A 14,497-nucleotide genomic window follows, 5' to 3' on the forward strand; every position below is an offset into this window, starting at 1 on the left:
ATGCTTCTCCGCCATGATGGTAATGGACTAACCCTCAGAAACTGTAAGCCAGTTCCAATTAAATGTTGTCCGTTGTAAGAGTTGTTTTGGTCATGGGATCTGTTCATAGCAATGGAAATCCTAGTTAAGGCTACAACTGATGTCACTGTTGATTACATGTTTGAGTCCCTTGTTCCTTAAAAGCAGATTTGCCTGGAATATTTCACAATGCTTAGTAGTCACCCTAGGGTCTAGTACATAATGGAACTTCCTAAATGCTTGAGTGGATAAGTGTGTGAACGTCTAGATTCTCATTTACGTCTCATTTGCTTTTCTCTCCAGACGATGAGGTAATCTCATTTGATGGTCTGTGGATAAAGCTTGGTGGCAAAGCATATGCCAAGCAAGGGTTAGGTCCTGGGTTCAATCCTTAGCCTTAAAAAAAACATGACAGGTTGGCGGAGAGATGGCTCAGCGGTTAAGAGCACTGACTGCTCTTCCAGAGGTTCTGAGTTCAAATCCCAGCAACCGCATGGTGGCTCACAACCATCTGTAATGGGATCCAATGCCTTCTTCTGGTGTGTCTGAAGATAGTTATATATAAAATAAATAAATCTGTTTTTTAAAAGATGATAATCAACTGTGCATGTATACATAAACAATGTTTGCACTTAAAACCACTGTATTCTCTAAAAATAATAGCCACTTTTTAAAAACTGAATTGGCCTGCCCCATAGTGTTCAGTTTAAAGAAGATGGCTCAGTTCTCACATTGGCTTCTGCAGGCCAAGTGTTGCAATCTGTTCCTTTGGCTGAGAAAGGAGAGAATAGAACCTTACATAATTATGCCATTGGATAAGAGAGGGCCTTACAACATCCCTGAAAAGGTCACATGAAGCCCTAGGCTCTGCCAAGCACACCTTTGAGAACCATTGCCCTAGCCCTTGTTTCTGGGACTAGAACCTCTACCTGGGCCTGAGGCATCATCATAACCTCTCACCCACTACTGCCACCCAGAGCACAGACTTGGTTATTAGTGTCCTAAGAACCTCTTTCCTGTGCACCTTATATTGTAGTCTCCAAGATTTTTCTACAGGCTGACTTCTCAAACAGCCTGCCAGACATGGCTGGTGATCCCATCAGCTAGAATCCAGCGGAAACCGCTGCTCAGACCGAGATGCCCGTAGCAGCCTTTTTCCCTCCCCCTAGTATTCCAGCTCCCGATAAGGTCCCAGTCAAGAGCCTGTGGCTGTGATTCCTTTTGGAGTGAGATTGCCAGACTCCCAATATCAAAGGGCCACCAATGACTACCTGTCCTTGTTAAGATTTCTGTTGCTGTGATAAAAGCACAATGACCAAAAGCAGCTTGGGGAGGAAAGGATTTGTTACATTCTACAGCCTGTTGCCCACTGTCCAGGGACATCAGGGCAGAAACTTAAGGCATAACTCGAGGTAGGGACATGTGTAAAGGTAGGGGCATAACATAAGTGAAGGCCACGGAGGGCTGCAGCTTACTGTTAAAGTGTCTTTTATACTTCTATTGGTAACTGTCCTCCTGGAGGCTGACTACCTCTGTCTGCTAACCTAGGCCGAGCCCTGGAAGCTTCTGGCCTCTGTACAATCTTATCTAGGCCTAAAATGTTTACAGCCTCTGAGACTTGCTGCTGCCTAAGCTCACCCTTCCCAGTTCTTTCTGCACTCTAGCTGGTTGGATCAACTTAGCTATTCTGGTTCGAAGCTCCTCTCCAAGCTGACTGATTCAATCTGGCTCTTCTCAGTATCTCCTGATTTACTCTGCTTGACCTCAAATGAACTTCTAGCAATCTGTTCGAAACTGACTCCTTCTCATTCCCTGGCTCATTCTATCTTTACCTGTGTCTAGCTTGTCTCTCTTCGACCTGTCTGCAAAACTCATGGGGCAAACCTGCCTCCTCTCTTTGTACTCTCACAGTACTGCCCCTTAAGTAGCTTCCCTTTCCTCTCTCGTGAGAGTTGAGCGAATCCTGCTTTGTCAAATTCTTCACATGTCTGCTACTCAATTAGACATCACTTTCAAAGATGGGTGCTTCCTTCTACAAACTAATTTTATACCTTCATTGTTAGGGATTAAAAGTTTGGGCTAAGGGCATGTCTGTATTCTAGCCAAAAGGATTGAAGGTGTATGCTAAGGGCTGAGCCGCACCACAACAAGAAACTGGTATTTTCAATAAGTCGCACAACCTTGGGCTTCACCGTGTGATCAAACACCCTGTAACAATGTACTAGCTTGCTTAGCCTGCTTTATTGTAGCACCCAGGACCACCAAAACCCAGGGGTTGTACCACCCACAGTGAGCTAGGTTTTCTACATCAACCGATTGATCATCAATTTAAAATACATACCACAGGCCAAATCTAGCTGGGGCATTTTCTCAGTTGCTGTTCCTGCATCCCATGATGTCAGATTGTGTTAAACTGATACAAAATAACCACCACACCCTCCTATCATCTTACTGATGCTACCACACCTTACCCCTTTCCCTGTTGCCTGCTGGGAAATTAGAGACCGTCTAGCTGTGGACTCCTTCAAGATCTCTAAAAGGTTATCCCTACTCTGCCTCATGGGCCTGAATTCATCAGAGGTCTTGCTATGCTATCATTTATGGCGTTGAGTCCTGAACTCTCCTCAGAGCCTCCGCCATGCAGCTGTCTGTCTGTCTGTCTGTCTCTCATTTGCCCGTAGTGTTAATAACTCTTCCAATAAGCCTCCTTGTTGATTTTATAATTTTTTGAGATTTTATTTATTTTTTTACTTTATGCGTGTGGATGTTTTTGTCTGCATGCATGCTTTCGTTGCCCACAGGGGTAAGAAAAGGGTGTCAGATCTTCTGGGAGTTACAGATGGTTGTGAGCTGCCACATGAATTCTAGGAGTTGAACCTGGGTCCTCTGGAAGACCAGCCAGTTCTCTTCACCACTGAACCACCTCTCCAACACTAATAAACTTTCCTTTTTGACTCCAAAATACAATCTGCCTTGGTGTCTTTCTTGAGCCTTATACGCCAGATCTCTGTACTCATAAGCAAAGTTCTCTGTGAATTGTGTAGCTTAGTTTCTATGCTTTGTTCGTGGTCATTCAGCAGGGTAGAGATGGGGCAAGCACTCAGGCTAGTGCCGTATGATACTAGCAACCTCCTTTTTCCCCCTGGCCACTTATGCCAGCAAGACCAGAGCCCAATCTCACCTACAGCAAACCAGTCTGAGGATGTCAGTACCTATCCTCCTTACAAGCTTTAATGTGGAATGACAATTGGTATCTGTTGAAGGCCTAATGCAGTCACTGAGTACCAACAGCAGCTAGGCAGATGTCAGCTTCTCTTGAGCAGGAGATCAAGGCTCAAAGAAGTTTAAGTGTCCCAATCTCTATGGCTAATCACTGGTGGCACCCTTCTACGAGTCAGGTGGCCTTATTCTGGCCATGCTTCCTCCGGTACTGATAGCATGGCTCCATGTGCCCGGTTAACATATACTATCCTGAAAGCCACACAGGGGCTCGCCTAAGACCCTCACTGAAGCTCCCACACACATTCTGTTTCTTTCCTGGTCAATCCTAGGAATGTGCAATTAAGAAAGGCAAATTTTCCTAGTATCCCGATGAGGTGAAACTCTGCCTGAACCTTGAATCCCACTGAAATGAAGCAGAATGATGGGTTGGTGAGATGGCTCTGTGGGTAAAGGCAATTGCTGCTGAACCTCACGACCTGAGCTTGGTTTCCTAGAACTCGCATGGTGGAAAGAGGGAACCGACTATGGGAAGTTGGCCTCTCTTATCTCCATGGGTGCCCCAAATATATGTTAAAAACAAAACAAGACAGAGTGAGAGAAGGCAGATAGGCTTCTCCAGAGCCAGCAATGACAAGGTGCTAACAATCCACATTTATTGATGAGTAGACGGGAGTCAAAATGCTGAGAGTCTCTATACTCCATGGTAACCAGACCCAGCCTAGGTCATGGCTCAGAGGCTTTCCTACATAGGGACTGTCCCAGGTGCACCTTTGAGATAACAAAAATGCTTGATAAAACAAATAGCCATTGTTTCTACATAAAGACTTCAGTGTTTCCTCCATCAACAAAAGGCCACAGCCGTCCCTGCAAGAAGACAAAGGGCTGGAGGCTCTTTCATAAATACCATGAGGGAGGTGGAGGGAGGGAGGCAGGGGGGTGGAGGGAGGGGCAGGACCATCATTCACTCCCCTGCACTTCTCTGTGAACAATGGCGGAGACCGGAAGGACTCTACTGTGAGCCTTTCTAAGCGTCGGATCATTTCCGTACTATTCATAAAGACAAGGGTGACATTTTCCTGATCTCTGGCATGGAAATAGTCTTATCTATCCTTCACAGAAATCCAGTCACGGTCAAGTGAGGTCCTAGGTGTGAATGCTCTCTGTGTTGGCCCAGGGCTGCATTATGACATTGTGAGGAGATTGATAGCTCTCCCATGTTGCCTGGCTAAAGAAGAGAGCTCCGAGTTAGCCAAGTGAGTCACCAAATGGTCATGGCGTTCCTGGAGCAAAACATAACGGGGAGGACACCAGGCCACCGTGGCTCTGCCACAGTGAGTTCTCCGGGCTCACTCTGAGCCCAGTTGCTAGGCAGGTGATGCCCAGTTTCATAGACCATTTTTCCCGCTCCCAGGATTCTAGTTCCCGAAACGAAGGCCCTCATTGGTAATTCCTGCCATGGTCTAACAATTTTTCCTTCCTAAAATCTCCCTCACCTCCTGACAATATCTGTCTTGTACAATTTATACCAAGTGAGTATAAATAACAAAGAGTAAGAAACTGTTTATCCCTACCATGAATCAAAACAAGAAAATTAAGGCAGATTGTTGAATTGTTTTATACCTACTTAATTCTAATAATTAGGAATGAGAATCTCTAATCCTCATAGAGTCTTACCCTGCTGTGGTCTTATAGTCACTGTAATAAATATGTGTAGTGTTCAAACGAGGCAAATGGTCACACACGGCACTAAGAAGATAGTCTCATCTTTGGACTTAATCTCCTTAGACATGCCCTGGGAACAGATTTAACAAAAGCAAGAGAAGGCAACAGGTCTGGACATATTTACTCATAGTAAACACTGAGGTAGTAAGAGAAAGTTTTAATTAATGGATTTTAATTTAATATAGCTTGCTCATCGAATTAAAATAAATAAACTACTCAGAAACATAAGAGAAAATGGCTGATGTAATTATATGTGAAAGTGTAGAATTGGAGAAATGCTGGTGATATAAAAAAACAATCAGATGCCTTTGGACCAGGGGGAGGTGAATTATAAATAAAAATATTCTTTAGCCTGGTGTGATATGGGTTTTAATCCCAGCACTCAGGAAGCAGAGGCAGGTGAATGTCTGGGAGTTCAAGGACAGGCTGTCTACAAGATGAGTTCCAGGATAGCCAAGGCTACATAGAGAAACCTAGTCTCAAAAAACAAAACAAAACAAAACAAAACAAAACAGTCCTTGTGTTTTAAATATAGCAATAGAAGGAAGAACAGTAGGTAGCAGTGTAGCAGCATTCTCTTAAGATTCTACTGTTAGGGGAGGGGAGGGAGTTGTCAGCTATATGAGAGTGGGAACAGCTAATGGGGATGAGGAAGGGATGCTGATGAGGATGGGGATGAGGATGAGGATGGGAAACTGAGGATGCGGATGGGGATGGGAATGAGGATGGGAAACAGGATGGGGATGAGGATGGGGATGGGATACAGATGAGGATGAGAATGGGAAACTGAGGATGAAGATGGGGATGGGATGTGCATGAGAATGAGGATGGGATGCTGATGAGGATGGGGATGGGATGTGCATGAGAATGAGGATGGGATGCTGATGAGGATGAGGATGGGATGCTGTTGAGAATGAGGATGGGATGCTGATGAGGATGAGGATGGGATGCTGATGAGGATGAGGATGGGATGCTGTTGAGGATGAGGATGGGATGCTGATGAGGATGAGGATGGGATGCTGATGAGGATGGGGATGGGATGCTGATGAGAATGAGGATGGGATGCTGTTGAGGATGAGGATGGGATGCTGATGAGGATGAGGATGGGATGCTGATGAGAATGAGGATGGGATGCTGTTGAGGATGAGGATGGGATGCTGATGAGGATGAGGATGGGATGCTGATGAGGATGGGGATGGGATGCTGATGAGAATGAGGATGGGATGCTGTTGAGGATGAGGATGGGATGCTGATGAGGATGGGGATGGGATGCTGATGAGGATGAGGATGGGATGCTGTTGAGGATGAGGATGGGATGCTGATGAGGATGAGGATGGGATGCTGATGAGGATGGGGATGGGATGCTGATGAGGATGAGGATGGGATGCTGATGAGGATGAGAATGGGATGCTGATGAGGATGAGGATGGGATGCTGATGAGGATGAGGATGGGATGCTGATGAGGATGGGGATGGGATGCTGATGAGGATGAGGATGGGATGCTGATGAGGATGGGGATGGGATGCTGATGAGAATGAGGATGGGATGCTGTTGAGGATGAGGATGGGATGCTGTTGAGGATGAGGATGGGATGCTGTTGAGGATAAGGAAGGGACGCTGATGACAAACAGAGCTTCCTCCACATCCCTTAGCTACAATATGCTGGGTGACAATGAAGTAATGTTTGCATGCAGGACCCGCTGTGTGCTCACTCAAACCCACAACCTTGAAAGAGGGCAATGGCTGCTCAGTCGGTTTTCTGCTTCTTCTTCTCCTCACTTCCTGTCCCCAGGGAAGCTCCTCGTCACCCTGAAACTTTTTTTCTTATTTGTGAAATGGAGTACAAGTTAAACAGTGACACAGTTGCCTCTGTGAAACCGATTAGTGAGGCCCCGCTGTTACCGTTCCCACCGATGGAGGTGGTAAACTGAGGCCCTCTGCAGAAATTGCTAACCTAAAGGGCTGAAGTCTCTAGAAGAATCCTTAAATGATAGTGTCTCTCTAGGTAGAACCAGTTACAATATGCATTTTCATACGTATTATCTCGTTATTTTTATTTTATGTGGGTGCTTTGCCTCCAAGTCGTGGCACATGCATGCAGTACCTTTGGAAGCCTGAAAAGGGAATCAGATTCCCCGACTGCAGGTACAGATGTCTGTGAGCTGCTCTGTGGGTGCTGGGACTCAAACCCGGTCCTCTGCAAGAGCAACCAGGTTCTTAACCATTCAGCCATCTCTCCAGCCCCCTTCTTTATTTTTAAACTGACAGATAATTCTCGCATGAATAGATGGGGCAGTGTGATGTTTCCTTACCTATATATGCTATGTAAAACAGCCATTACATCCGTTACTTGTCAGGAGTGTGTGTGTGTGTGTGTGTCTGTGTGTGTCTGTGTGTGTGTGTGTCTGTGTGTGTGTAGTTAAAAAATGCTTAAAATTTCTCTTCCCTTTTAGCTATTTCAAAGTTTATAGTACTTTTAAATTTAGCTTTACAGTTATTTTTGTTGTTTGAGTTTGTTTGTTTGTTTGTTTGTTTGTTTGTTTGTTTGAAGAGGTTTCACTATGTAGCTCTGGCTGGCCTGGAACTGGTTGTTCCTGAACTGGTAGTCCAGGCTAGCCTCAAACTCAAGCGATCTACCTGCCTTTGCCTCTGCCTCTTGAATGCTGAGCTGGAAGATGTGCACCAGTTCTCCTGTCCCAGTGATGGTTCCATTTAACACATTTTAAAAAGTAAAGACCAGCAGGATAGACTAGCAATGGGGAAGGCCTAGCATGTGTGAGGTCCTTCTGGGCTCAGGACTCGGTAAGTAAAGCAGCAACACAAAATCCTGAGCATGGTGGCTCAGGCTGACCTTCTCAGTACTCGGAAGAGAAAGGCTAACCTGGACTGCCTGTCCCCACAAGCAAAGAACAACAAACTAACTGACCAAAGGTAGGCTTTTGCTTTGTATTTTGTTTGTTTGCTTGGTTTTGGTCTTGTTTTGAGACAAAATCTCTCTATAGTCCTGGCTGTTCTGGAATTCACTGCGTAGACCAGGCTGGCCCCAAACTCAGAGATTCTTCAGCCCCTGCCTCCCTGTTGTTGGGATTAAAGGTGCAATAACCGTGCCTCTGGCCCCATGCAAACAGCTACTTTCTGTATGAAAATCCCAACCCGAAAGATACACTGGTTGCAAAATAAACCTGACACTGTGTAACTGGCACATGGAGAAGCACCGGGTCTGTTTAAAATCCTCTTCAAATGTTTACCTCTCTACCTTCAAGCCCCTGGCAACCCCTGGGAGATCTTAGTCTTCTCCAGAACACCATGTTAGAATCATGGAGTGTGGAATGTTTCCACAGACTTCTTCCTTCAAAGATTTTTGTTTTTATTTATTTTTTTAAAACTAGGCTAGGGGGACCACGTGGAAGTGTTGTGACTCCACTATTGAATCAGAAGACAAGCACGATTATTTTCAGAGACTGCGTGATGCTCCTCCTGCATGATATCTCCAGAAGTAATTTTGTTAAAACGTATGGAAATTTTGTAGGTTTGTAGAAAGGAAGTCAAGATGTATTACCATTCAGATAAACGTTGCCAGGAGACTCACAGAATCAGGGGCTGAAGGAGGAGGGCAAGGGTTTGGATCTGCTGAAACACTTCATGAGGAAAGAGAAACGCATTACAGCCCTGGGGTTGGGAGAACGCAAAGGGAGAGGCAGGAGAGTCAGACCCTTCTGTTTATAGAAAGCTAATCGGTTTCCATGGAAGTGTATGTATACGTTTCCTATCGTGTGGCCTCTGTGAGGATAAGAGGTCATAATTCAAGGTTGCCTTACATTTGGGCAGTAGGGAGCAGGGCAAATTGGTAAATGCATAGAGGAGGGACAGAATTCAGTCAGATCTATGATAGCTACCAAGTCGTAACATGCCTTCTTACAACAGAAGTAATGATGCCACAGGACACTGTTGTCAGTCCGATGCCCCTTGGTATATTTCTTCCAGTAAAAGGCAGCAAACTGATCAGAGCTGAGATAGACAACTGCATGGTGAGTGTTCTGAAACTGTTGTCACAACATGTCAGGCTGAGCAAATGGCCCACTCATATAAAGGCCACATAGCCCTGTCGGATCAGGTAGGTACAGAAGGGGAAACTGACATTCAAAGAAGTTACAAGAAAAACACAGGGTCCCCTAGGTGGGAACAGACAGAGTGGTGTGTTTGGCCCTGAATCTGCAGACTCAGAGCCTGGACTTCAGTCTCCACATAAGCCACCCTTGTCACTCTGTGTCATCCCTGCACTCCAGCTCTCTCACAGTCTACATCGCAGCTTTCTACTTGCGTCTCTGAACCTGGACACCAGAGCTCCCCAGCGAGTGTCCCACAGAGCCTGCCTGCTTGTGTGGAGTTGGCCACACTATTGAACCCCAACCCTTTTCTCGGGAACTCTCTAAAGCCTGAATCGTTTTCTTCCTGGCCCTTAGAAACACGGATCATTTTTGTGTGATGGGTCACATGATAACCCATCACACAAAACCCACTAAAGAGAAAGGGGGACCCTCTATCCTTTACAAAGGGTTAAACAAACATTTCCACCTGTCAACACAACACTGGCTGCTGGCTCAATAGTAGGCACTTGAATTTGAAAATCAGGTTACGTAGTAATTTGAGAGGAATCTCCTTTTATGAACAATATTTCTACCCACTGCGTTTCCTCCTTTGAACTCAGTGTGAGAAGTCACAAGAGTTGTATATTGGTATATACACAAAATTCCCAGGATCCACTTGGATGAATACCACCTGGGAGGTACAGACGTTTCACACGCTTGTGCCTCTCACAGGCAGATGCTCACAGGACAGTGGCTACTCACACAGACAGACATCCACGAGGAACACGATGTACACCACAAGCTCCCTCAGGGTAGTCTTGACATAAAGCTCTCTGTTCTCGGCTGTGTTCTCAGTCAGCGTTGTCCCCCACAGCCCTACAGGCATAGAAGGAAGTCCAGAGTTCCCAACAGCACATCCTTTTAGTGATCCACTCCTCCCTGTCCCTAGTCCCTACCCCATCCCCACTGGTCCTTCCTTACCCATCCAGTGTGCCCCGGGACCTGACTACAGCACCCACACCCCTGCCTGACCTCCTACCAAGTCCCTGTGGGAGAGGGGGTGAGGATACTGGGTCAGAGTGAGGCTGTGAATGGGGTGGGTATCTGTTCAGGTGGAGTGGTCTAGAGCCCCCTCACCTCAGTGTTCCACGTATCATTCTCTCTATACTCTGTCTGGGTCCCCAGGTAATGTCTGTGCTAAGTGACCTTTCTGGCAGTCCCAGAGCTGGACCTCTGTCCTGGGGCAAGCAACTCTAACACTGACAAATCATAGGCACCAAGATTTCTTCTTTTGGGTCACTTTTGTCCCCCTCTCAAACCTAAGGTTTTCTGACTCTAACACCCCAGGAAAACCTCTCCTCGTGTCCCGTACCTCTGATGCCACGACAGATGAGGAGACAGCAGCCGGACACAGGGACTCTTGGTGTCTTCTCCTGGCGTCTGACTTCTGGCTTTTTAGGTTGAGTCTCAGGGAGAGCCACACTGGAGACGGTGCAGATCCTCGGGGTCCCATTCGGGGAAGGAGGGCTGCTGTAGGCAGGATTGTCCCAGACTCTGCTCCCCAGTGTTTGCAGCTCCTGCTCCTTGGAATTCTCCATAATATTCATGGGGACCAGAGGTGGAAACCTGCCACCACAGGTGCCCACTCTCACAGGAGACACGGGGACAACGACCCGCACTGACACTGGAAGCAGAGAGCCCAGGGAGTGGTGTCTAAGAGCAGCTGCTCTCCTTTAGCCTCTGCCTCCTGTCTGGGTGGGGGAGCTGAGCTGAGCTCACACAGGAGAGAGAGCAGGAAGGACACTGATGGTCATCATTCCATTCAGATATCTCTCTCTCTCTCTCTCTCTCTCTCTCTCTCTCTCTCTCTCTCTCTCTCTCTCTCTCTCCACAAAAGGAAAGGAACTAAAAGGGAACTGGAATTGGAAATTAAAGTGAGATGAGAAAGGGGCCTGAGGATGTTATGTAGACACACTAGAAGGAGGGGGAAAGGAGACAGAGGGAGTGCTAGGGCCAGATGGAACCTGGATTGGGCTGTCCAAACTTCCAACTATTGAGTTGGTCAAAGAACAGGGAAAGGGGACAAGGGTTGGGGTGTGGGGGAAGGGGCTAGGAGAAGAAAGGGCTTCAGTGCTCTGTGGTGGGCGTGAGCTCATACCACTTTTTTAAAAAAGGCTTGAAAGAACTACCATGGGTTAGGGTGAGAACCAAGGCCAGGGATGGGCAGTGGGGGGAGGTGCTCCTTGACAGTTCAGTCGGTAGTGCTTCTCAGTGTGCCTCCTTCAGTGTCCCCTGGTGACTGGAGAAGGAGACTCCCCAGTGCACCCCCTTATAGTTCAGTGAAAGATATAGGTGAAGGGAAGCACAGTATCAGATCTTAAGAGACAGAGTCTCTGTGGATGACAGTGACAAGAAAAAAGAGTACAGAATTCCAGGCTGGCTTTATTTTCCTGATGTTTGGCTCCATGGCTTAATGATGACGCCCATTCTTAGAGATGGACATCTTGAGAATGTGGGACTTGGTTTAGGTCAACAGTTTGGTAGGACAAATCTCAGAGCCTCGGGCAAGGGTGAGGTGACATCTCTCTGTCACAGATGATCTGTTCGTCTTTTCCTGGGACTTGACTTAGCACTGTAAGCTTCAGCGTGAACTGAGTATGAGAGCTTCTGGGACTGCCTGCAACCCCTCTTGCTCAGTTTCCTGAATGGAGACTTGGCATGGACCTCTGATCACAGCCCTGTCTGTGCCCAGCTCTGGCCTTTGCTCACTCACTGCCCAGGTAAGCAAGAGCTGTGACTCAGAAGAGAGCTCCTGCGGTAAAGTGGGTAGTCATTCTACATGCCCTGCAGCAGGGGACTCTTCTAACCGAGCATCTTAGCTTACAGTTACTTTAGCCACGATGGCTTGAAGCCTACCTTCAAGGTGAGCAACGCACGCCAGCCTGGAAGAAATCTCAGGCCTTGTGTATTCCCAGAGGGAGAGATCAACAAGGTCTAGGCTCCACCCCCTGATTAAACCAAGTTTCCTAAGATCTAAGACAGAGAAGAAAAGGTAGCTGTCGTGGCCCTCAACCTGTGATATGAATTTCCTGTCCAAGGCCTGGACACTGGAGAAGAGTGACTCCCTTCATGACCTGCATCTGAGGGCTTGTCCCTAGAGGGACAAGTGTCCTTCTCTCTGATGTTCCAGGCAGTGAGATGCACCGAGGTGCCAGTTTCCCTTGGAGAAAAGGGTGAGAAGCTGGGCCAGGGGGGAGCATCTTGCATTGTATCAGCTGAGCAAGGAGGGAGCCAACAGCCTTTTAAGCAATTGCACAAGGACTCCTGACAAGGGTCAGGAACGGGGTGACAACAGCGTGGTCCCGAGAAGCAGAGATAGGACTGTGAGATGGTTTGCCATTCCCTCGGGCGATCCTGAATTCCTGAGGAGGCCTGAGACCAGCAGGGGTCTGAGTGGACTTGGGGACATTCCTCGTATGACAAGTCTCCTCATATGACAGAGCTCCAGACCACGACCCACTGCTTTATTCATGGTCACCCCTCCTGGAACCCATCCAGTTGCTTTTCCTGCTCAGTGCCGAGTCCTTTTCCTCACATGTGGGTCAGACTCTACCGCCCTATGGGGCGGGCTATGCAGCGCGGGTTGAGAAATCCCAGGAGAAGTCACGAATCAAATAAAAATCTCATGATGATTTTCGGTTTGATATTTCTTCAAGTTCTCAAGCCCCATGAGTTCTTGAATCTTCCTGTTAAAAGGGGCAATCAATATGGAGGGGGAAACTCAGGCTCAGGCTGCCTGTGACTCTTGAAAGGGAGTTTGAGCAAAACCCCTGGGTGTAAACTAACACCGGCTCTCTCACTCACCAGTGGTGTGTCTCGAAGCAAGAAGCTATTGAGTCTAGCTTACTGTCTGCAGGGTGTTAAGGAAATGCCCCCCCATCCGGTCTAGAGGGCTATCTCAGGGCTAGGCTTCCAAACTTTCTAAGGTTTTATAAGCTGTATTCTTTTTTTTTTTTTTGAAAGATTTATTTATTTTATATGAGTACAGTGTAGCTGTCTTCAAAGACACCAGAAGAGGGCATCAGATCCCATTACAGATGGTTGTGAGCCACCATGTGGTTGCTGGGAATGGAACTCAGGACCTCTGGAAGAGCAGTCAGTGTCTTAACCACTGAGCCAGCTCTCCAGCCCTATAAGCTATATTCTTTTTTTTTTTTTTTCCGGAGCTGGGGACCGAACCCAGGCCCTTGCACTTGCTAGGCAAGCGCTCTACCACTGAGCTAAATCCCCAACCCTATAAGCTGTATTCTTAAAGCACAGGGCAGACTTCACATTTTCTGGTAACATCCAGCCCTGAGCAACTCACTCCCACAGCTCATTTTAAGGAGGACACTGTCAGCCAGGACTGTGTTGACATCATCTCTGAGAGACATGGAGAACTGGCAGCATACACAGTTCCATAGGGCGATGCCTATAAGCTGGAAGCATTCGAAAGCTGTTGGATGAGAGAGCTCTTGAGGGGACTACAGTCAGGCCACGTGCCCCATCCGTACCAAAGTCAACACTTGGTCAGGAAGCCCACTAATCCCCTCAGTAAGTTGGTCACTTTGCTCCATTGGCATGAAAATTTGGTCTGATGCTATCCTACCGTGGAGCTGGTAGGATGGGCCATCCATGTTTGCCACCAGCATGATCCAGTTTCTTGCCATGGCCACCTTGAAAAACTTCTCCAGAACTTTCTGGGTTCACCAGACTCCGTCCGACACACTAAGGTGTGCACTAAGACCCACATTGAGAAGGATGGCGGCTCCCAGTGCTTCAGAGGTGCAGGGTGACCGGACCGTGTTATGACATATTATCTCAACTAACTCGCACGGTGTAAGTTTTTGTTGCCAGATAAAGATACCTGGGGATCATGGGCCTTTTAGTCAAGATGGCCCTGTGAGAAAGCAGGAGGAGGCTGAGTTCACTGTGCAAGTGTACGAGCGTATGTTGCGAGCATGTGTATCAGTCCTCATGCTCATGTCTGTCCCTGAGTGAGGGAGACAGAGGGACAGAAAGTTAGCGAATGGCTTCGGTGTAACCTTAAAAAGGTTTGGTGGGGCCTTCAGGGACTCAAAACAGAGCATCAGGGGTGCTGGGTTCAGTGCTTAAGTACGGTGAGAGCAGCCATGTTTAATTCATTACACCCACTTGGTAACTCACAACCATCTACAACTCCAGTTCCAAAGCCCACTTTTGGTCTCTGATGGCACCATGCATGCACAGGGTGCACAGACATACATGCGGGCAAAACACCCATACACATACAACAACAGCAACAATTCTTTTAAAAGAGATAGACCACCAAACAAGCCCTGTATCCCTGGGGATTGCTCTTGCTCCCCTCCCTGCTTCTGAGCTAAGAGCTATCAAGGAGAACATTGCTCCAGGTAAACAATCTTGGA

At 47.3% G+C, this 14,497-nt stretch overlaps 1 protein-coding gene across 1 annotated transcript in view; it reads right to left on the reverse strand.

The window, feature by feature from the left end:
- The window catches only part of Pkd2l1 (polycystin 2 like 1, transient receptor potential cation channel), a 37,140-nt gene extending 26,309 nt beyond the window's left edge, over window positions 1-10,831 (reverse strand). Inside the window, exons 1-2 of the mRNA NM_001415836.1 lie at window positions 10,423-10,831; window positions 9,813-9,926 (exon numbers count right to left, since the gene is read on the reverse strand). Coding sequence (NP_001402765.1) covers window positions 9,813-9,926; window positions 10,423-10,657 — 349 coding nt within the window. The 5' untranslated portion in view covers window positions 10,658-10,831. The remainder of the gene's footprint in view (window positions 1-9,812; window positions 9,927-10,422) is intronic.
- Window positions 10,832-14,497: the final 3,666 nt, after the last annotated feature.

This window comes from Rattus norvegicus, chromosome 1 (assembly GCF_036323735.1).
Source record: "Rattus norvegicus strain BN/NHsdMcwi chromosome 1, GRCr8, whole genome shotgun sequence".
Taxonomy (NCBI): Eukaryota; Metazoa; Chordata; class Mammalia; order Rodentia; family Muridae; genus Rattus; species Rattus norvegicus.